Source organism: Citrus clementina, unplaced genomic scaffold (assembly GCF_000493195.1).
Source record: "Citrus clementina cultivar Clemenules unplaced genomic scaffold, Citrus_clementina_v1.0 scaffold_1, whole genome shotgun sequence".
NCBI classification, from domain to species: Eukaryota; Viridiplantae; Streptophyta; class Magnoliopsida; order Sapindales; family Rutaceae; genus Citrus; species Citrus x clementina.
In genome coordinates this window covers 18,294,212-18,316,957 of record NW_006263303.1, presented here as the reverse complement: position 1 = coordinate 18,316,957, position 22,746 = coordinate 18,294,212, and the positions used below count along the sequence as shown (strand labels likewise).

The window sequence follows — 22,746 nt, the reverse complement described above, 5'->3', positions numbered from 1 at the left end:
TTTCTGCATGGGTAATGCGCGTATTTGAGACAAATGGATAATTATGTTCCTACTTGTGAAATCATGAAAGATTAGGGAGTCCATTGTTATTATACTATTTCGCTAAAAATATGTTCTAAATTAGGGATGGGAGAATGAATAAATGAATTGTATTTGAGTCGAACCATAAATAAATTGATTTACAATTATGTTGATTTAGATTCGATTCGTTTATTAAATGAATATTCGATTTGATTCGTAAAATTTGTTTAGTAAAATTAATAAACGAATCAAATCAAATCTCGATCCGTTTACAATTCATTTATAATGGACAAAAAATAAGTAAAATAAAATATAAAAAGATTGCAAATTTAACATCCTACAAAACATAAACTTACTATGATTTATGACTGCAATATTAAACTTCAAAGTTTAAATTTTTTTTCATACATATTTAAGTATAAATAAATAATTTAATTAAACAAAATTTAAATGAATGGTTCATATTCAACATGTTTATGACCTATTTATTAAATGAATCCTAAACAAATAAATGAATCAATGTCCTCAAACTCGAATTTGATTTGTTTAATTAGCAAATTGAATTGAATTCATCCATTTATAAAACGAATAATTTTTTTCCAAACACAAACCTATTTAATTTGCATTGAATCAAATCGAATAAACGAATTCTAACCCAGATTGTCACCCCTATTCTAAATTATTTACTGGAGTTAAAGTTTACATAAATAATTTAATTCGTTCGATGTGATTTCAAGTCTACCTAAAAAATAAAATGCATTTATATTAAAAAAATGACGTGTCATTATTTAATAATTTCAAATTTAAATTAAATTTAATTAATCTCAATTTTTGTGCTCAAATTAGGACACAAGAATAGAATTACTCGAGCGACAAATGATTAGGTTGACAATAATAGTGATTTGAGCTTAAATGTTTTATTCTAATGTTAAGACCATCCTAGTGGTTCGTTTGATATCTTTCTATATCCACAAATTGTCAATTCTTGTTGTAAAATAATTGATGTCTATTCATCCAATTCTCAGTCCATTGATTCAGGTTTTTCCAGATGGATGTTCAGCAGCACCATTAACTGAATATCACTTTCAGTTTCGGGTAGTGCTTCATACAGAAGACTGCAGTGGCTTTTATTTAACAAATGAAAAGTCTCAACAGCCATTCTTCCTCCATCAAGGCAATTTTTGAGCCAATGTACAGAACAGAACAGCCTTAAAGGAGCAGGTGCATATTGCATAAATTGAATGCAGTAAACAATACATTATCTTAACTATTCTGATTCATTAATTGCATATATTGCCGGTTCCTCCTCTATCAGTACGTGGATCTGTTGCTGTGACACACAGGTGAACACTCAGAGGAGTACTCTGCCCCTTCTCAGTTACATATTGAAAGAATAAATATCATTTAACATTTCCATTGCCGTAGGCCTGTTTCATGGTTTGTATGCCGTCAGGAACTAACATTTTAAAGCCACCAGTTTTGCCAAAATAAGGCACAATTTACAGCAAAATAAAAAATGGATGCCATAAAAACCATTTATTTATGCGAGTAAGAGAGTGTGACGGGTAGCTGAAAAGATTATACATGTTCCCTTGTAATGTATAGAGGAAGTTTACATGTATTATTATTACACAATAACTAGATAATTAACGAATTACTATGCAGCTTTATTATGAGAAATAAGAAACAGAAAGCAATTAGCTTGCTTAGAGTATTATACAAATCATTATGAAGCAAATCACTTCCCTTAATGCAAACTTCACTTTAGAAATCAAAACCTCGATTCGTTTCATTTACTTCTTCATTGTTGTTCCTTCCATGAACTAACTTTTGCAAATTGCTTTGGCATGGTGACATTTCGCTGATCATAAGAACAAGAGCGCAAGAAGCTTTACTTTATTTTTATTTTTTTTGTTTTTTAACATAAAAAAGGGAGAAATTAAAAAAATAAACAAAGAAATTCATAAACAAATGAAGTATGGAAGAACTTACTAGAGTTGCTCATAACTCATCCAATAAGGAAATAGAGCTTTTGTTTATAGAAGGGCGTGAGGAGGCTCTTAGTGTTGGGATCATCCCACTGCAGTGCAGCCCAGCATTCCCAGTCAGCTTTGATCGTAAAGGAGCTGGGATTTAATGGTTGGCCGTTCAGAAGATGGGGAAGCAAGACAGGCATCCTTTTTATTACAATGATAAATACCCTATTGTTTGGGAGGAAAACATAGGTGCAAACATGGACTAATAACACAATGACATGTGTCAAGAGGAGTCAACCAAGTAAAATTATTTCGTTTCACCAGATCATTAGGGTAGCTCATAGGGATTCGGAGATAAGCTCCTTGATGAAAAGGGTAGTTTCGTCAAAACACACAACATCAAAGTGCATTCTTAAAACCCAATTTTTTATGGTCAGAGGCCGCGCATGAATAATGTATGCCACCATGAGAGAAATAAAAAATAGCTCCTTTTTGGCTAAAAGCACAGAGCCAATGGCAAAGGAGATTCCTTTGTTGAGTAATGGAAAAATGCCACGTCAGCTTCCCTATGTAGTGCCATAAAAAGCAGCAGGACCATAAACTAGAGAGGTTGGCACGTGCACAATATTAGAAGCAAAAGGGTGACTAGTGGTTTCTTTGCCCACCAAATCTAAGCATGTTACCATCTTGGGCGGCAAATTACACAAACACCCTCATCTAAAGGAGGACAATCATTAACTAAGCGCCAAGTGTCTAAAATTACTATAAAATAAAAAAAAAAAACTCAGGCACACTCCATAAAAGCTCAGGGATTTCTCCTAACTATTATCCTCCATCTTGCAGCTAAACACTTCAAACATAACAAGGCAGCCTCTAACATTTGTCCCCCTCTTTATTATTTTATTGTTTTAATTGGGTTGACCTAAAATCCAACTAAATCATCTATTACCTGTCAAGTGTCCCGAAACTTTTTCTTTGATAGTAGCTTCGCCTACTAGTTATTGCGTTAGTATCAGCTGCCCAACATTTGAAGAAGGATCAATTGCCAAACTAGTAGCAAAATTATCTTGATCGTAAATTTCAATTAGTTCCTTGATCTTCTTGTCAATAAGTTTGCCCCGACAAGCACATATACATATCTGCATTTACTGGGACCATCTAATCGAACCATTTTTCAACATTTTTCTTTGGTGTTTTTCCAGAATTACACTCTGAACTCAATTTTAACTTGACATCTTCGTACGGCAATTTAGGTTTTCCTTCTTGCTTTTAAGAATTTCCAAGAATATCCTAAGTTTTCTGTGATAGTTCCAGTATTTTCAAATTGAACCCTCTACAAAATTTATGATTTCGATAACTGTCCCTGGCTTCATTTTTGTATATTATATGGTTAGATTTGAGCATGAGATAAATGTTTTAATTGAAATGAAAATCTCTTTTAATAATAAAAAAAAAATTCTCATTTCTTTCAGGAAAAAAATTATTCTAATATAAACCATTTTTTCTTGTTATTACTTTTATGTGCAACATGAATTATAAAACTTATGAAGAAGGTTGGCTGAACTAATAATCTATTTACTTATCTGGGAGTGAGGAGTGTGGATTTTTCGTACTCCAATATTTACTTATGTATTTTAAGGAGGAATGAGAATCTCATTCCATCGACCCCACCCATTTTTTAAGTAAGGAGTGGGAATGGGGGGAGGTGGGAGTGTGAATTCACCCCACCTCTTCTTTTTTCACCTTTATTTTATTAAATTTAATATAGTTATATTTAATAAAATAAAATAAATAATATCATATTTATTTCAATAATATTATTTTATAAATTACATTTATTTAAAAATAATAATAATAAACTTATTTAAATATACTATTATTATTATTATTATTAGTTAAAAATAATAATTTACATTGGTTCAAAGTTAAAATTACTTAAAAATAATATTACTATATTTATTTAAAAATAATAATATTATATTTATTTAATATTAATAATTAATAGTAATGAAAGTTTAATCCAAGAAAATTTTTGTACTATATTATTAATAATAATGTTTAATTTGTGTTGCTTTTATTAATATTTTTAATTTACATAATTCAAATTAAAATTAATAAAAAATAGTGATTTACATAATTAAGAATATTAAAAATAATTATTAATTTACAAATATAATAAAATGAATATTTTATTTTTTGAATATATTTTTTTATTGATATTGTAATTAAAAATTATAATTCTTTAAATAAGGGTAAAGATTATAATTTGAAACAATTTACTCTCAATTTAAGATAAAGTAAACACATAAATTGGATTGTGATTTTGATTCTATACCCCCATTCTAGTGTAAGTAAACAACATACTCTTATTCTTACTTCACACTCCCAATCTAAGATTCCCTTTCTAATATAAAATGTAAACGCTACCTAAATTGTGTACAAGACAGAATGCGAATTACTCTATATATATATATATATAGAGTCATGCTTTGTATATAAAAATTCATAAAATTCGCAATTTTATTGTACTAGTGTACATGCGTTCAGTCTAAAAACTAACATGAAAATAATAATAATAATAATAATAATAATAATAATAATAATAATAATGTATAATGTATAAGGTGCCTGGGCTGATTTCTAGTTCTACTTTAAAGAGAATTAATCCAAATGGCCTCCATGTCTTAGGCTTTTTGATCAATGATTCTGACAAAGAGATTACACAGATAATGTTGTTAATAAATTAATTAAAACAATGAGCAGAGAGAGAGCAGATACTAAATATTCCACCAAAATTACTTCAATTTGCTGGAGTAACCGGGCAGGGCTGGGTAATTCCTTTTTGACCTTTCTTGGATGAAGTGAGAAACCAAAGATGAGAACTACAGATAATTGTAATATCAGAATGCAAATTCTCAAATCTCTTCATAGGTTTTGTTGAAGAAAAGGCTAATCTTGCATTTTGGTATTGAATCCAAACCAAGTGTATTGTCATGTCGGCTAAGAATGAAGCAAAGAACTAATTATATGGATACCCTAAACTGCATGAAATGTTCAAAACAAACAGTCCACGTACTTTTTTTTTATATATAATTTTATGTGTTTAATTCACACAAAATTCAATAAGATTCATAACTGGTAAAATTTTTTATTATTCTATTTTATTATTCAATTGATGAATATCACTTTAGTCGGATTTATGGGGTTAATTAAAAGATTTTGGTCATATATCACCATGTATCTAATGACCAAGTCAATATTGTTAATTTTAAGTACATAAGTTAATCTAAGACAAATTTATTTTGTTATTGGATTTTGCATTCCAAAACATGTCTATTAATTTTTTTAAAAAAGACTTGAACTTATAATTGAGAAACAGAGAAATGTAATACTATATTACAAATTCTTTATCACAATTTTATTGAAGGGAATGCAAATCTTATATAATGAGAAGGGTATAATCCGAGGCAGGTGCATGGTCAAGTTAAGAATCCGTAAAGAAAATACCTCCGCGTGTATGGAAGTTAAGAATTATACAGATACCCTACGCTGCATGCAATGTCAGGAACGGGTGCTCTTGCTCGATTAAATTTCCCGTGCGGTTACGCGGCTATTTGAAACAAATGGATAATCATGCTATTACTTGTGAAATCAGAAAAGACTAGGGACTCCAAAGTTACCTGAAAAATTGTAGCTCCAGGCCCATCATGGAATATGGAATAATGGAAATATGGTCGGGCTTCGGGCGTTTCTGCCGTTCCGCGCCGGTGCCTTTTTGGCTAGCGTGGAAATGGTTTGTCTCTCAAAAACATTGTCTTACCTTTATAAATGAGTTCTTTAATGGTGGTTAATGAAGTTAACGAAAAAGTAGTTAGTTGATATAAATTAAAACTTAAAGTGATTCTAAAATACAGTATTATACAAAAATTTATGATAGCTACTTACACTTTCAATCTTTTTAGATAATTGGGAGATAATTTCACAAAACCAAAAGATATTCCATATTAATGTAACGATAAGTCTTTTTTTTCCCCAAAAATAAGGATAGGTGGAGTCTAAAATATTTTTTGCCCTTTTGCCTTTCTTAAATTTAAACTTATGAATACTTTTGAAAAACAATCAAACTCTCTCGACTAATAGAAATAATTAAAGATAAACATAAAAGAAAAAAAGTTAGCAAAAATTTTCAAATAAAATTTTTAATTAAAACGGCTTTATGCTGCCACATAACTTATTTATGTGATCATGAAACATTGAATCCACATTTCAAAGCTTTGCTGATTTCGCATTAGAGACTAATTCATTTAGTATAAAATCTTTAAAATCAATGACATATAACATAGAATTTTTAAAACCAATGACGAGTGTACGTAATGGTTCATGCATGTCCATGAGTTCTATCGAAGCTATTATACAGAAGGATTTTGAAATAATTATGTTTGTCTAATAACATTAATCTGTCTAGAGGTTTGACATTAAAATCCTCTAGCATGTCATGTGTCCTAAAAATAGATTTTGAACTCTGATACTGACAGACAAAATTGACTGAAGAATACTTTCTTGAGTTCAATGAAAAGTTACAATCAAGACTCTACAAATTAAGAGTATTTCTTAACTTGAGCATCAAAGTATTCTATAATAATATTTTTATACCCAATTTTCACCGCTCAAAATCAAAACCCTGAAGGCAAGAATCATTTTCAAGTTCTTTTTCTTAATTTTTGCCGGTATTGAAAGTTGGAAAATTGAAAATAGACAATTATAATAACTTATAAGTTTTATCCAAAGTTAATAAAAATTTTCCACAAGCCCCACCGCCATGAGATAATAGACAATAATAAGATTATTATAAGAAAATGTGTTTTCTTTTACATTAGCCACAAAATTCAAAGAAAATCCAAAACAAATTTCACGTACAATATTTCCATAAGCAAACAAAAATAGGAACTCTGTGATCTGCATTTTCAAGCACGGCCATGAAATTTTCAGTGGTTTACAAAATTTTGAGTCAGCTCTCACATTCACATCTACAAGTTACTAGATTATCTTTTAATTGACCAATAAGGAGATATTTTAGAAATGTAGGTTTCTTGCCCACAGTTTGTGGGCCACGATGGGCCCCACAAGCATTAAACATGTGGACTCGCTCTATGGGCTAGAAATGTCCAATTCTTGAATAAGTGGAACCCGGTAGCCGATGAGGTGGGCTTGTTCTCTCCACTGAAGAGCCTGATGGGCATTCCAATTTCAGACAATGAATCATTGACACGATTTTTTTAATTATTTTTTTTTATTTTCTTTCATACTTTCAACCATAAATAAATAAATGGTCTAAATTATATATTTGGGTAAATTCTACATTAATAATTTAATTCATTAGACATAATTGTAAGTATATCTAGCGAGTAACAAATATTTACTATTTTTAATTATTTTAAGAATTTCAAATTTATATTTAAATAAATTAATCTCATTTTTTTAATCATATTAGTTCTTTAGAATAAAACCAATTGAGCTACCAATAATTCGGTTGATAATAAGCATAATGTGTGCTTAAATATTTTGTTATATAATATGAAATGTATTCGCATATTTGCACCAATGATAGTTTTTCTTCTTACACACAAAATTATTGTCTTTTTAAAAGTAGTTCTTAAACATGCAATTAAGTTATAATTGATTAAGTTGTTTACCTTTTCGTCTGTATTAAAAATTAAATAAAAAATGAATATAAGCTTTTTAAATCTTTTACCGTCATTCAAGGATATATATGATTATTAATATAAACAGTATTATTAGTAGGAAAATTTGAAATATAAAAATCACAATTTGTAATATTCCGAATAAATTTCTCTCACTTCTTTTCTTTCAATTATATAAAATTAAATGTAATATTAAAAAAATTGTATAAAATCAAATAAATAAAACTTGAGAAAGTTACCGAACCGGCGTCGTGTCCCCCGGCACGTGGTTTAATAAAAGAATTTTGTTTTATGAAGCAAGTCATTGGCTTTCCTTATGCGGACTGCATTTGTTATCTGAAATCATCATCGAATACCACAGAGACAATGATCTCATGTTTCATACGCAAAATAATAATCCACAACCAATATACGGTAATCATTCAACATCTAAGTCAACGTCAAATGAGAGAATCTAAAACATCATCTTAACCGTCCATTTCGTGATTTGGATCAAAAAATAAAACTCTATCATACACTATAAAATACTGGATTATCGCCAAATTATCACCCTATATAAGCCTAATCCTCTGACATTTCCAACTCGGAGAAACAGAGACGGTTTAGTTTCAGGATCGATTCGGTGAGTTAAGTCGGTCAACTGAACTCAGTTCCTCCCAAAACTCAGCCATGGCCTCTCTTTCTCCTCAGACACTCCTCTCTATCTCAAAACCAAACAAACCCAACTCAAAACAGCTGCCAAGCCACGCTTGCCTCCTCTCAAAACTTTCCCAGAACCCCAATTTCTCTAGAAACAAACAGAGAAAGTTGAACAGCTGGGTGGTAAACTCGGTGGTAAATGAAGAGCTTGACGTGCTTCCGGTACAGAGCCAGGACCTTACGGACATGCAAGAGGGTGTAGTGGTGGGGCGAGAGGAGGATGGCGAGTTGGCGAGTCAGGTGAGTCAAGTTAGCGGGTTCAGTGATGGAACGTTGTCGTTTGACGGATTCTCTTCTGCTTCTTCAGCTTCTGCTGATGAAAGAAGAGGGAATGAAGAAATGGGGAGATTGATTGATAGAACTATTAATGCTACTATTGTGCTTGCTGTTGGAACTTTTGCAATCACCAAGTTGCTCACTATTGATCAAGATTACTGGCATGTAAGTCTTCTTTAACAATTTTTATTTTATTTTATTTGTTTTTATGTTTTATGCTCTGTTGGAATTTGGCTTGCTATTCTCTTCTTTTGATTTTTTTATTTCTTTGTGCTGATGAGAAAAAGCCCAGGGGTTAAGGAGATTAAGTTAGTAAACTGCATTTGCAACCACTGGCATGAAGGATTTTAGAGAAATTCACTGTAGTTTATAATTTGTATGTGGTAACATAATTTTTGTTTCGTGAAACCTTCTTGCTTTGTATTTCAAATCTAAGAGATGGTGTCTGGTTAATTTCAGCTCACTATTTTGATTAGCACACATAATTTTTGTCTCCTGAAACCTTCTTGCTTTGTATTTCAAATTTAAGAGATGGTGTCTTGGTAATTTCAGCTTACTATTTTGATTAGCATAACAGCCGTTTGTATATCTTTATTGGTTGCATAATTAATAGTCATTAACCATTTTGATCTTCTAATGTTCATTTTTATTTTTCCTTTTAGGGTTGGACAATTTTTGAAATAGTAAGATATGCACCTCTACACAACTGGACTGCTTATGAGGCAGCCCTGAAGACGAACCCGGTTTTAGCGAAAATGGTGATCAGCGGCGTGGTCTATTCTCTAGGAGACTGGATTGCGCAGGTCAGTGAATTATGCAAAATAGAAATATTTGAAACCTGTTTTCAGCTGTAAGATTTTTATTTGATACTTTGTTTCATTTATGTCATGTGATTTGCAGTGCTTCGAAGGAAAACCTTTATTTGAGTTTGACCGTACTCGAATGTTTAGATCAGGCCTTGTGGGTTTCACTCTGCATGGTTCCCTTTCTCATTACTATTACCAGTTTTGTGAGGTGATCATTGTGCTTTAAATATGTATTTAGCAAGTTAGTCTCACCAAATATTTTACTTATCTGTGTTTTGCTCAAACACTTGTTCTTGTTTTGCAGGAATTATTTCCTTTTCAAGATTGGTGGGTGGTTCCTGCCAAAGTAGCCTTTGACCAAACTGCTTGGGCAGCAGCTTGGAACAGTATCTATTATATGGTTTTGGGATTATTGCGACTTGAATCTCCATTCAGTATTTTTAGTGAGTTGAAGGCAACATTCTGGCCAATGCTGACAGTAAGTGAACCCTTTCCTTATTCTCAGAATGTTGAGAGCCAAATCTTTGAGCCTAACTGACTGCTCTTACTAGGCTTTTATCCCAGTGGAGTTGAGATACTCTGGATTATATAAAAATTGGAAACTGAAAGATAATTATATGTCTGTACTTTCACCCATTTCCAGTTTTGCAATTTCAATATGTTTCCATGTTTCAAACTAAGTTTTTTTCAATAAAAAACTTCTCAAGTGCATGTTCTATTTGTAAGATTTTTTTCACCTCCATATATCCATTAATTTGTTTCTTAAATAAGGTCTCAAACCTTAATGTGGTTAATGGAGTATGTTTATAGCTGTTTCACTTGTTTATGCTTTTATTGGAGGTGAAGTACATTTCTGACCTTGATTACATAAAATTTGAAAGTTCTATATAAATTTTACGCTTTCTCTTGTTTCTTCTCAAGACAATTTCATCTAGTTATAGTAATTTTCTCTTTATTAACTTTTTGTTCAAGTTGATATATTGTTGCAGTTTGCCTTGCATTTAACTGCATTATTGACTAATTGTATGGTTTAATTACAGGCAGGGTGGAAGCTTTGGCCATTTGCTCATCTTGTTACCTATGGTCTGGTCCCAGTAGAACAAAGGCTTCTTTGGGTGGACTGTGTAGAACTTATTTGGGTGACAATACTTTCAACGTAAGTATCTAGCATGGGCTATACTGAATATTTATATAATGAGAGCTTAAGGGTGATGAAGTATGGATTAATCTGAATATTCATATATTAGGAGGTCAAGGCTTATGAACTTTGTCATAAAGATTGTTTCTTCTCCTTCTGTCCCCTTCTTTTGGTTCATTTGTCCTTTCTTTTGTAAATTTGATAATGATTTTTTTTTTTAAAAGTTCTTGTGGGGTGGGACCAAGAGGTTAAAGAAATGTTGGGGAGGGTTTTTACAACACTCAAAACTTTCTGCGTCTGCACCTTGTAGAAGGCAAAAAATCTATTTTATGCTCGTTAGCCTAAAACATCTTAAGTTTATGTTTGCTTCGACATAACTTAGTCATGTTCTGCCTAGTTCTGTCTTTGACATTTATATCGTTCTCTCATTTCTAGATATTCGAATGAGAAATCAGAAGCAAGGATTGCTGAGGCACCAGCAGAAGTAAAACCCTGTTTGCCTGATATAAGTCCTCCCGAGGTAATTCATGTAATTGATTTACACTGGTCTCTATGGAATTAAGATTTGCACAATATACTTATAATTTCTTTGATTTTATTTTTTCCCATTAATTCCTTGACAGGAGTGAGTAAATAGAAAGAAATCAGAAGCAGAGGGAGGAGAGAAACAGTTGAGTGCGGAGGCTGATTATCGTATGGAATACAGTAATGGGGAATTTGGGTGCAGAGGCTGATTATCATATACACTTTGCAAATCTTGGCCGGTTGCATGTGTATGTATGTACGTATAAAAATATCTATATTCTTGATACAGTGCACTGCTAACTGTAACATAACGGACATGGTAGTTCTGAAAATTATCGATGGAATATAGAAATTCCCATTCAAAAGTTTCCAAAGATCGGCCTGGCCTCATTAGCGGCAAGATGCGAGAGATATTTATGTGGGTTTCCCCCAGCAAGAATTTTCCAAATTCTCGATGAGATAGCTGAATTAGCCACAGCATATATGCCTATGGAGCTTATCAAATTTTTGCTTAGCGTTATATGGGGCAGGAATTCTATGATGAGTAGAAACAGCTTCTCATGGAATGTTGACGTTTGAGCACGAGCCAAACTCGAGGGACAATGGTTTCTTACCTAGGAACCAGCTTCAGTAGCGAGGTTGGAGCAGCTGATCACTTGGGACGGCAGCAGCATTGCCTAAGCATGGTTGGTTTGCAGAACCATATGATAAAACATTCTTGCCAAATATGTTGTGACTTACGTTACTTTAGTGCCACAGAATTAAATAAATTAACATTCAGGGTAAAAAAAATTGAAAACATTGTACACGTGTACATTATATAGAGTCAGTGCAAAATGATCACCATCTTCAAGATTAGTTGTTGGCAAGTAATGTAGAAGATTCAAAGGAAAAAAGAAGTTCTGGGAAACAAGAACTAAAGAATTGTTCTGTGATGCTTTTGTTGTATGCTAGGCACCTGGATTTATTTTGGAAATGGTTCGGGTACAAGGTGAAGTACGTAAAAGGCTTAAAAGAAAGAGTTGCCGGGGGCAGATTTAATAGACACAGTGGCCTTGTCACCCTTTAATTCAAGAACTCAAAATTAATGACCCAATTTGGTAAGCACAGAGCTAAAAATATACATAAAGCTGCATATGATATGGAATCAGATCTAGGAAAGGGAATATACTGCAATTCTTGTTATTGCTTGCTACGAAAGGAAACATGATAATCGAAAACCTATTTTGTTTACATACTCTTTGAAATTAATTACATATGGTTCAAAATTTTAGACGCAAAACAAAATGATTAACACCTTTGCTCTACATACTCTATGAATAACACAATCTGTTCTGCAGCTGCTTAGCCAAACTGAAAAAAAGGAAGCTAAACGACTTAAGCCTTTGACATGTTAGAAAGCCTGCTAGGCGTTGGCCGGAAATTCCACCACCTAAGGCTTAACCTGCGATTCGTCGGCGCCAATGCCCTCCTTATAATCTCTTTGTTTCCATTCTTTGATCTTTCCTTAGGCACTAAGTAACCGTGGCGGCTGCACCTTGTTGAACCAGGATGGTTTGAGCATGTGCATCCAGCTGGCCAGGGCCTAGGAGATGATGATGCTACAGAGCTACAACTGCTTCTACGACTCCTCGCTACGCTGGCCACGGTGTCTCTGGCAGCCATAGAAGGTCTTGTTGCAGGAATTTGAAGCCTCCGTCTGGTTTCTCTTTGTGGGATGCTTTGAATTCTTGATCTTGCTTTGTTTTTGAGATGAATGGAGATGGTCATGGAGCTTGGCTTTGATTTTTTTAGATATATATACGTAGGCCCCCTTCTGTGTTCGACTTGTTGACTTGGTTTAGTTTCCAACACGTTGGACTTGGAATTGGAGACTTTGACCAAGACTCGGTACGCATTTAATATTCCTATAAGATTTAAGTGGAATGTTCGTGGGAATGAGCCGTAAAATTTGACTATGCTTGCCTAAATTTTCTATGGGTTCCTTACTGTTCAAAGCCGCGCATGATCACAATTCACAAGCTCATTGCCTCCATTTTTAACGTGTTTCTTAAGAATGAGATATTGCTGGCGGTCGGCGTTGTCCTAATTGGAGACTTGAGTCTTAAGTTTTCCTGCAAGGAAATTAAATGTTGTATTTGAACTTGATGTGGTCTATGAAGAAGAAGAAATATAGCTATGAATTTTAAAAATTGAATACCTTAGAAATTTTCGTGGGGTCGTGAATTTTTTTCTAGAATACACGAAAGGGTAATGGTGAATCTGCTCTGATGATGAGCATAATCTTTAAATCTAATGTGTTAAAACAGAGAGAACTGGAAACAACTGAAGCTAAGTTGGCACCACCAGCTTACAATGATAAAACAAAATTGGCAAGTTTTCGGAAACAGACCCTATATATAGTTGGTTGGAGAAAGTGTGGAGATTTGAGTTGTGTCCTCCTCCATTTCTTCAATTTTCCTTTTCAATAAAAAAAGTTAATGAATCACTGAGGCTAATTAATATAAATCAGCGAGGACTTGATTTTGTTGAACTTATTATAGTTATTTTAGGTGCTTTTAAGAACAAAATATGAAAATTACTTTTATTAGTTTATACTAACGAATGGGTTGTCAGTTCAGTTCAAGTCAGTTGGCTGATAATAATAAAGTCCAGCTACACTGTACAATGGCCGTCTCATTGCCAACTTGCTTACAGGCAGCTGTAATATCACAAACGGTTTTGCTTAATTTTCAAGCATCGTAACAATTTACAAAATTTTTATGCCATAAAAATGGACTATTTGGCAATCTTGGGCTTATCCTCAATGGTCCAGGCTGTTGTTCTTTTTCTTTTTTTTGGGGGGTGGAACAGCTCAGGAATCATCTGTCAATTTGTTGTGGGTCAGTGAACAAATTTGATGATTAAATGCCTACTTGCTTTCCAGGTCAATAATGGGCCTAGATTTGGCAAAGAATTTAGGTGGGTGGCCGGTGCTGAATGCAGCTTCTTCAATAAATTATACAACCCAGTTTCCTTTTTCTATCACCTTCATCGATGAAAATGGAAATCCCATTATTTTTTTCAGACCCTTTATTGGCAAACAGGATCATCTTATGGCAGATAGAAGAAGCCTTTGAAAATGTTGTCACCCAATTATTAATATGCAACAACCATGCATAATCCCTTCAGCTCATGATTAATAATTAAGCTCACTTATTTATAATTATATATCGTTTGTTTCACAAGGATAAGTTGGATTGTCAATGAGGCCGTGGACTACATTAGCCTAAGTGGCTAAGGTTTATTTTCTCGATCTTAGATTTAGTAAAATCATGGCAATTTTTCTTTTTGAATATTACTCTTATGTTATAAGCTATTGTTATTTTTTATTTTATAATACTCTCTCTAAGAGAATTTTGTTATGGTTCAATCTAAATGTTTAAACCTAAAGTGAACTTGATTAATATCTAAATAATTAAAAGAAAATCTCTTCACAATTCACATGAGAATTCGAATCCTTTATGAGGAGAAAAGTGATTTATCATCCAAATTTGAGTGATATCTAAATTTAAATAATTCTAAGTATGAAACAATTCTAGGATATATATCGATCTTACTTTAGGTGGATTTTTTTCATTATTTTTTATTGATACATACATGCACAAATAGGTAATTAACTAAGTAAGCATGTGAATACACTTAAATGTGATAATGAAACAACACATAAAAAAAAATGATATTGAGGGTAGAGATTTCTAGACCCATGTGCAAGCATAGTCCACAAAGGAGATTAGGATAATATCTCATTTCACCATTCAATTGTGTTCCAAAATTGAGCACTAATAATGCGAAATTTTATAAAAGTTGTTTTGTACACTTTCCTTGAAAAGGAATGTGATTAAAGAGTTTTTAATTTTGTGTGGTTTAAGATAATGATTCCTTTTGATGAAAGTGAAATGGTCCCTTAGTCAGCAAAGAGAAAAGCCATTTGTGAGGTAGCCTCTTGTTGTCAATTTATGTGACCTTAGCTCATGGAATATGCTGACCTATGTCTTCTCATCCTTTGAAAGAAAATGACACCCAAACTCAAATGCCTGCCTGATTTTGGTGATTAAACCAATAATATTTTTGTGACTAAATCAGTTTTTATTCAAGGTGGTTGTGTGTGAAATGGATAAAAGGAAAATCATCTTTCAGCTTAAAACTCCACAAGTGCTTATTCTAGAAGCATGTATAATATCTCTTCTTCAAGCCCTCTTCTAACTTACCAAAGAAATGCTTTTGGAGAAGTCTTAAGAGATCAGCATGTGGGTATCTTTTCATGGCAGACGTATATACCCCTAGGCAATTGGTTACTACTTTGAAATTTATACATTGAGCTCTCTCTTTCTCTCTCAATTCTCAATTTTTTGAATTTGAAAAAGAAAAAAATGAGACTTTCTCCCTATAATTTTCATACTTACTCTTTTATAATTTTCATAATATTTCATTATTCTTTGATAGCAAAATTGTAACAGAAAAATTTACTCCAGCTATAAAACAACCATTTTTTTTTATTACATTATTTTTTACGTCAAGATGGTAATGAGGTATTATGTATGAAAACTGTAAAGGAAAAAAAAAAGTGACGAGATATTATACAAATTATTAAAAAACAAAAAGTGATAAAAACCCAAAAGAACTGTAAGCGAAAAAGTGTCAATATTCTCCCATTTTAAAATCTTAGCCTGTAAGTCATTATTTGCAATGTACTTCCAAATAGTTATCTTCTGAAAAGGTTTGTAAAAGAAAGTCGAAACTTTATTTTCTTTGTTGGGAGACTTGAACGCTAAAAAGCTCCAGTTCATTGAATGGTTGAAATGCGACCATTTTTTTTAATCGAATAAAAGTTGCCAAAAGTGAAAAAAACAAAACAAAAATCTAAAATTATCATATTTTTCATATTTGCAGATCGACAACTGAAAATTAAGCTCTGATCATGTATTAAATAAAGTCGCTTTATCTATATATTTTTGCTACTATCCAACAATAATTATAATAGTTTTTACACTAATTAATAAGGGGATTTCATGGATAGTAATGGCCCGAAATTGGTACACGGATGTTAGTGAATTTGAAAGATCACTCCTATCTATGCTAAATGGTGTAAGAAATATTAATCATATCACATCATCCAAATATGCAAATGTCAACAAACTATATATCATGTTATTGAAAGATAACCATCAAATTGAAAACAACATTCAACCTTAAAATCATCAAGATACATTTAGTCCAAGTAAAAGATGATGAATTCAAAAATTTCCAATCATTTCCTTCCAGTTTAATCATTTCACTTTCGAAACATGCAAAATAATTTTTTTTTGCTTTGTTGTTTTTTGTGTTTGATTCGTAAATATCACTGCCTCATTTCAGGTTTATATATCGAATTTAAAAGCAATAAAATCTTTTAATTCTCACCATCATATAAAGGGCTAATAAAAAATAAGTCCAGGTGATCTACAAATACTAAAACAGAAACTTCAAATAGCTGCGCAAATTAACAGACGTGAAAAGCAAACTATATATTAGCAACATTTATTCTTAAAAATGTGTTACAGTATCAATAATAAAAAAGTACTTCTCTACAGCGGAGATTTAATTGCTATAAAATGTCTTTAGACTGGTATCCTAATGCCAAATAAGACCATATACCTCTCTTATATATCATGATTATACATGTTTACATATCTCTACATAAGCAAATTGCAAATATATATAACTTGATTATCTAAAATTTTTATATATTATACATGACCTCATTTAAGACCGGCTCTATCTTGTTACACTTATTGGAACTTGAGGCAATGATTAATCTAATGAGTCCCTAATAGTTTATCTTCGCTTATATCAACCAAAATCTCAATACGCTCCATATCCAAACAAGCTAATTGCCTTTAATGTATGAATCAACATGTATATTTTTTTTTTCTTTTCTTTTTCTTTTTTCTTTTTTTTTTTTGATTTTTTGTTTACTCATGAAAAAAAAATTATGTATATATAAGATATCAACTTCTAGAAATTGACCAACTAAGAGTACCAATTCATTCCCGGAAGTTGATGATAAGGTTGCCGAAAAATCCCATCTCCAAGAGACCCCAATATTGCTTGTTGGTGTATTGAAGGAGGTGGCGGCGTCTGTGGAAGCTGGCTAAGCAGAGTGGCAATTGATGATGAACCATTTCCATGATGGTCAGTTCTCCCCTCGATGCTTTGATCATCATTAACATTATTTTCCCCATGAAATCTCTTGTTCACCAATGCGCCGCCACTTGGCACATCCTCATGATCAGTCCAACTACTAGATGGCAGTGTTCTCTTAAGAGAATCCATTGCTTGAACCTGTAGTTTTGATGAGCTTGAGGCAGCAAACTGATGATGATGATGAGATGAAATGGATCCATTGTTGTTGTTGCTGCTGTTGTTGTTAATACCATCATGACTCGTTAACCCTTCAAAAAAATTTGGTTCATTAACTAACAAAGCTCCAAAACTATTTAAATTTGCTCCCCTTGTCGGCATATGCAGCTTCAAATTTGTATTCTGTTGCTGGCTACTAATCATCAGCGAAGGCGGTATGTGTACTCCAAGCATATCATCCATCGAATCATCTTTATCATGATCCATTAATGGCCTATGCAAGTTGTTTTTTTTGTATATTCGACATAGCACCCAGTCATCAAGCTACCATAACAGAAATCAAAAAACCCTTTAACCAATTTTCCATAATATTAAACATACATGTAATAGGAATAAAAATTTACCCTCAGGGAGTTCTTTTTGTTGCCCAAATCACAACCAGGGGGCTTGTTACTGACTTTGTTATCGGTAAGGCGATATTCATGCATGATCCAATTGGTCTTGATACCTTTAGGAGGCTTGCCTCCATAGAATACAAGTGCTTTTTTCACACCAACTTTTTGATTACTCCCTGAACTCATCACTGGCTTATCTGTTCCGGTAGCCTTCCAATATCCTGAAGTTGCTGCTCTGTTTGGCCTCGCCCCGTTCGGATACTTCCTGTCCCTAGGGCTAAAGAAGTACCATTCTTGCTCTCCAAATGTTGCCTTAGCTGAATATAATATTAATTGAAACCCATGATTATTTTATTTATTACTACTAATTAGTAACAGCATATAAATAGGTTAATTACCTGGAAGCTCCCATGGATCAAACTTGTACAAATCAACTTCCGCAATAATTGAAACTGGGAGAGGAGCTGAGCTTGCTTTCTTCTTGAGGTAGTGAACCACCAGCTCTTCATCTGTGGGATGGAACCGGAACCCCGGGGGCAGGTTCGGCTGAGGTGAGCCGCCCGTCGATGAGTCTGCACTCTCCATATATATTAATGCTAGCTAGCTGCAATTAACCCAAGATCTTAGTGAGGGTTTTATAATCAAAATATATCTTCAGTAATAGAAGAATCTATTGATATTTTTTTTTTAATAGAGGTTTGTTCAAAGATTGCATATAGGAGCCATGGCCATTCTTTTAAAATGAGAAAAGAGAATAAATTAAAAGGCTTATAGGATATGTGGTGGCAGGGTGGAATTTAGTGTGATAATGTAAAAGGTCTGTTTTGTTTATCGACCAATGTTGTGTCGACACGTAATGGAAATAAGGGTTAATTAGTAATTAAAAATGTTGTATCCCCATGCAAAGCTTGACAAATTCATGCAGTGTTTAGCATAAGGAACGAGTGAAATGGAGGTGAGGGGAGCTTTGACGGCCCGTGGTGCCGTTTAGAAGACGACACGTGTAATTCGGAAAGAAATGAGAGGGTGACACGTCAGTGGGGACAGTGGTGGGCACCACAAAGCACACAAGGTTACAAAAAGATATTATCAGAAGGATAAGTGTGGGGTGGGAACAAGCTTTACGCTATCAGATGTCATGCTTTTGTTATGCAAATCCCACCGATCCAAAAAGCCAACCATCATTTAAAAAAAGAAAAAAAAAGGTCATTTTGGAGACCGAAAATCGATCAACCAGTGATAGACTAGAAGTGCTCTTGGCTTGTCTTGCTTTTGTTGCGTAGCATCTCACTATCAAATCTTAACTTCTAACTTTCTATTGCATATAAATTCTCCTTAATGTATGTCTAATTAATAGTGTAATTCAGGGATCAAGATTCTCTTTTGATCTGATCATGTCCTGAATAAATAATTTAATTATTGATTAGTAGTTAATAAATAAAAAAATAAAAGAAGTTAAATATTACTCATACACTACCACTAAAAGACACATGGCAATAGATCTTTAAAAACTCAGTACAGTTCAGATGGATCTTATTCTGTAATTCAAATTGATTTGTTTATTAGGACGAAGCTACGGTGCCCCGAGTACACGATACCCTTGTTTTTGGTAAATTACTTTGCAGTCCCTCTTGTTTGCAGAAAAGTGAAGCAATTAGAAGTTTTGAAATTTGAACATATAAGTCCAATAGATTTCTACCATTTACACTTAAGAGTATATTTCTATTATTTATATTTGAATGCTAAACCATAGTTGATTATTATGAAATTTTTTAACATTGTCATTTGATCATATTATTATTGATAAATTAAAATTTAATTATATATTTAAATTATTTATTATTGATTAAATAAATTTTATATTGTTTCTAAAAATTATTTAATATTATTGATAAATTAATATATTTTTAGAAACAATATAAAATCTATTATGTTGATAATTATTGATAAATTTATTATATATTTAAATTATTTATTATAGATTAAATTGATATTATATTATTTTCAAAAAATAAAAAAAGATTTTATGTTAAAATTTTTTCAAGTTATTGCCCTTATACCGTCATTAATTTTAATAGTAAATTAAATCAATTGATCAAAATATAAAATTTAAGAATAATCCAAAATTATATATCAAACCTTTGACTATTTTGCTTTTTTGAAAAACAATAAGGATGTGAATGCTAAAAACCAAAGAGAATAAATCCATGCCGTTGAAATAAGTTTTGAGTTAAATCTAATGGGCAACTCATATATGGACAAAATGAGGGGTACCATGCAGCAGGTGCATGTTAGCTGGACCTTGTTTATTAATATAATTAATGAAATTTAGTTACTTAAAAGCCCTATTCAACATTACTATGTAGAAATCATTTTTAATAGAACTATTATATTCTTCACAATGGAAAGGGAGATTTTACATTTCCTAAAATTTAGATGTGACTATGATACTTCAGGATTTCATCTCAAGTTAGATGGTAAAAAAATCAACAAAATCTAATCGTTTGATGTGTATAGACTTTGGAGTATGGTACCCCTACAGTATAGTAGTCAAAGCCATAAAATTTATCTAAAAGAAGCGCATCCAAAATTAGGTTGCATTTTGTAATTATATTTACACAAAAAATTTCAAATAAAATTGCACAAATTCGCTAAAGATACACACAGAAAAAAGAAAAAAAAGAATCACTGCAAGTCAAACTCATTTACTTGATTAATTTTGACTTTTCTTATCCGCCTATTTTATTTGTTTTTTCCAATTATATGTGAAATTTCATGTGCAAATATTACACTTTTTTCTTTTTTTATTTTAAACATTAGTTAAACTTATTTGAAACTTTTTTTTCTTAATATCTTCATATGTATTAAAAAAAAAAAGAAAACAATTATATAATTAATGAAAGAATTTTAACCGTCACAAAAGATTTTGAAATGCTCCCTCAGTTGACCATATATAAGAAATTTAAAAATACATTGAAGGTAATACAATCAACTAAATACAATCAACTAATTTATGTATGTCATGTGTAATTGAATTTAATATAACTACTATTTTATGGTGGTTTTCCAAAATAAATATGCACATATCATAATATAATTTACTTGTTATATAAATAATATAATAATTTTAATGTATTCTAAAATTTCTGCACGGAGCGAGATATTAAAGGCAATTTGCATAGCAAAACAAATAATTGGTGTTGGGATGCTTTGTTGGGTGAACGAAGGGCTCAAGTCTCAAGTGGGTTTGCCTTTTAATGACCACCAAGTCTCAAGGTGCTTTGAGTAGTGATAGATGGTCATAGAAGAGAATGATCATTCAAATTGATCAAATGACCCAACAAACAACCGTTGGACGTGGCCAAAATGTTGATGGAGAGACCTATGCTTTGTGGGGTCTTGATGCTTCTTGCATCATCGACCGAAGGGTCCCAATTTTTGTCACTTCTCGTTAGTCCATTTTCTTATCATCATGTTCATGCCCCACACATCCATGTCATGTCACCAATATATATATCTCAACCTCAACTCCTCAGCCTCCCTTTAATTAATTTTTTTTTCTTTCAATTTCTATTTTTTCTTAATAGTTTTAATTGGGCATGAATGGCTCACCTGATCTTTGTTTGTAGTACATCTTTGATTGATCTCAACCACCGAATTGGACTTTGACGTAAAAGAACTGATCCAATTAATCAATGAGAAAATTTTGGGTTGGAGGGATGTACGTACGTATTCGAATAAAAATCAAGCAACTGTAATAATGAAAGAGAAAATTTAGCAAATAAGAATGACCTTGTTGAGACTGTGGCTTTCAATTTACGGAATGATTCAGTTGAAGCAGATCTACTCATCCCCATCATCATCATGTACTTGACCTTTGATATAAATATATTTTTTTCCTCTCTCTCTCTCTCTCTTCAGAGGCATAAATGGGAAAAGAGAGGCTCCTACTATTACACAAGACTAAGCCAATCGCTCCATTGAATCCATATGGCATGAAATGACTATACTAATGCGTTGACATCATTTCAAACTAATCTCCAACAAGGTTGGTCTGACCTTATGTAGACAGTGAGAGATAATTAAATTAACTAGCTAGGATGTCTCTTTCTGGACGAATTGTTTGAAAGAATTGGGAGGAATCAATTAAGTTTGATATTGTTCATGCATTGAATCATCAGATGAATGATTCTAGTGGCTGAAATGATTAAGACTATGCGCCAAAATATTTTTTTAAGGAACATTTTAGAGTCATTTGATCTAAAAACTTGGGTTGATAGGTAAGAATTTACTAATACTATTAAAAATAAGTTTTTATAGATTTCACGTGAAATGTGCACTAAAACTTGAGACGTACTCAATATATAAGATAAGAAAAGTGAAGACATAAATAAAACTTGAAAAAGGGTTTGCATGTATAAGAGATGAAACTTGATCAGATATTGCATATAGTATCGTGTTAGATGAAAAATTGAACTCAAAACTTAACTAAAGGTAAGAACCCAGTAATAATATTAAAAAAATCTTAACAATCTAAAATACGCTAACCATATAATACAATTACATCACGCTTTAGGACTAGTTAAAGTTGATAGGCTAAATAAAGTTGATAAGCTAGAAGTAGGTACCATCTAGTTAAGATGGTAAAATCTTTTGTGTTGGGAGCGAGATGTTTGGCATATATATACAATGGGAACGCCTAAGTTACATGTATCTTACGGCTTTTGCTTTATTATTCTTGGCTAATTTCATATAGATCCTTTTAATTTCTTCTATTTCTAAATTTTTTAGTTATGGATGCATTTGTCTTCTTCCATCTCGTATACA

The 22,746-nt window shown here is 32.2% G+C and overlaps 2 protein-coding genes across 2 annotated transcripts; one reads left to right on the top strand and one right to left on the bottom strand.

Moving 5' to 3' along the window:
• The first annotated feature begins 8,276 nt into the window (after nucleotides 1-8,276).
• LOC18054223 lies at nucleotides 8,277-11,957 on the top strand. Its single transcript, XM_006451883.2, has 7 exons — nucleotides 8,277-8,839; nucleotides 9,337-9,477; nucleotides 9,575-9,688; nucleotides 9,785-9,958; nucleotides 10,521-10,636; nucleotides 11,054-11,138; nucleotides 11,242-11,957. The coding sequence occupies exons 1-7, from the start codon at nucleotides 8,369-8,371 to the stop codon at nucleotides 11,245-11,247; spliced, it is 1,107 nt and encodes a 368-aa protein (XP_006451946.1). The 5' UTR covers nucleotides 8,277-8,368; the 3' UTR covers nucleotides 11,248-11,957.
• A 4,839-nt stretch (nucleotides 11,958-16,796) lies between these two features.
• On the bottom strand, nucleotides 16,797-18,643 carry LOC18054222 (NAC transcription factor 56). The gene is made up of 3 exons (XM_006451878.2): nucleotides 18,318-18,643; nucleotides 17,929-18,236; nucleotides 16,797-17,848 (listed from the first exon to the last, which is right to left on the bottom strand). Exons 1-3 carry the CDS (start codon nucleotides 18,502-18,504, stop codon nucleotides 17,195-17,197), a joined length of 1,149 nt encoding a protein of 382 aa, XP_006451941.1. The 5' UTR covers nucleotides 18,505-18,643; the 3' UTR covers nucleotides 16,797-17,194.
• Between the last annotated feature and the right edge of the window lie 4,103 nt (nucleotides 18,644-22,746).

Excerpts from the sequence above, each read along its gene's own strand:
- LOC18054223 (XM_006451883.2), top strand. The coding sequence starts at position 8,369 with ATGGCCTCTCTTTCTCCTCAGACACTCCTCTCTATCTCAAAACCAAAC. Across the intron at positions 8,840-9,336 it reads TTGATCAAGATTACTGGCAT|GGTTGGACAATTTTTGAAAT; the intron begins GTAAGTCTTCTT and ends TTTTCCTTTTAG. Across the intron at positions 9,689-9,784 it reads ACTATTACCAGTTTTGTGAG|GAATTATTTCCTTTTCAAGA; the intron begins GTGATCATTGTG and ends CTTGTTTTGCAG.
- LOC18054222 (XM_006451878.2), bottom strand. The coding sequence starts at position 18,504 with ATGGAGAGTGCAGACTCATCGACGGGCGGCTCACCTCAGCCGAACCTG. Across the intron at positions 18,237-18,317 it reads TGATCCATGGGAGCTTCCAG|CTAAGGCAACATTTGGAGAG; the intron begins GTAATTAACCTA and ends TATTATATTCAG. Across the intron at positions 17,849-17,928 it reads ACAAAAAGAACTCCCTGAGG|CTTGATGACTGGGTGCTATG; the intron begins GTAAATTTTTAT and ends CTGTTATGGTAG.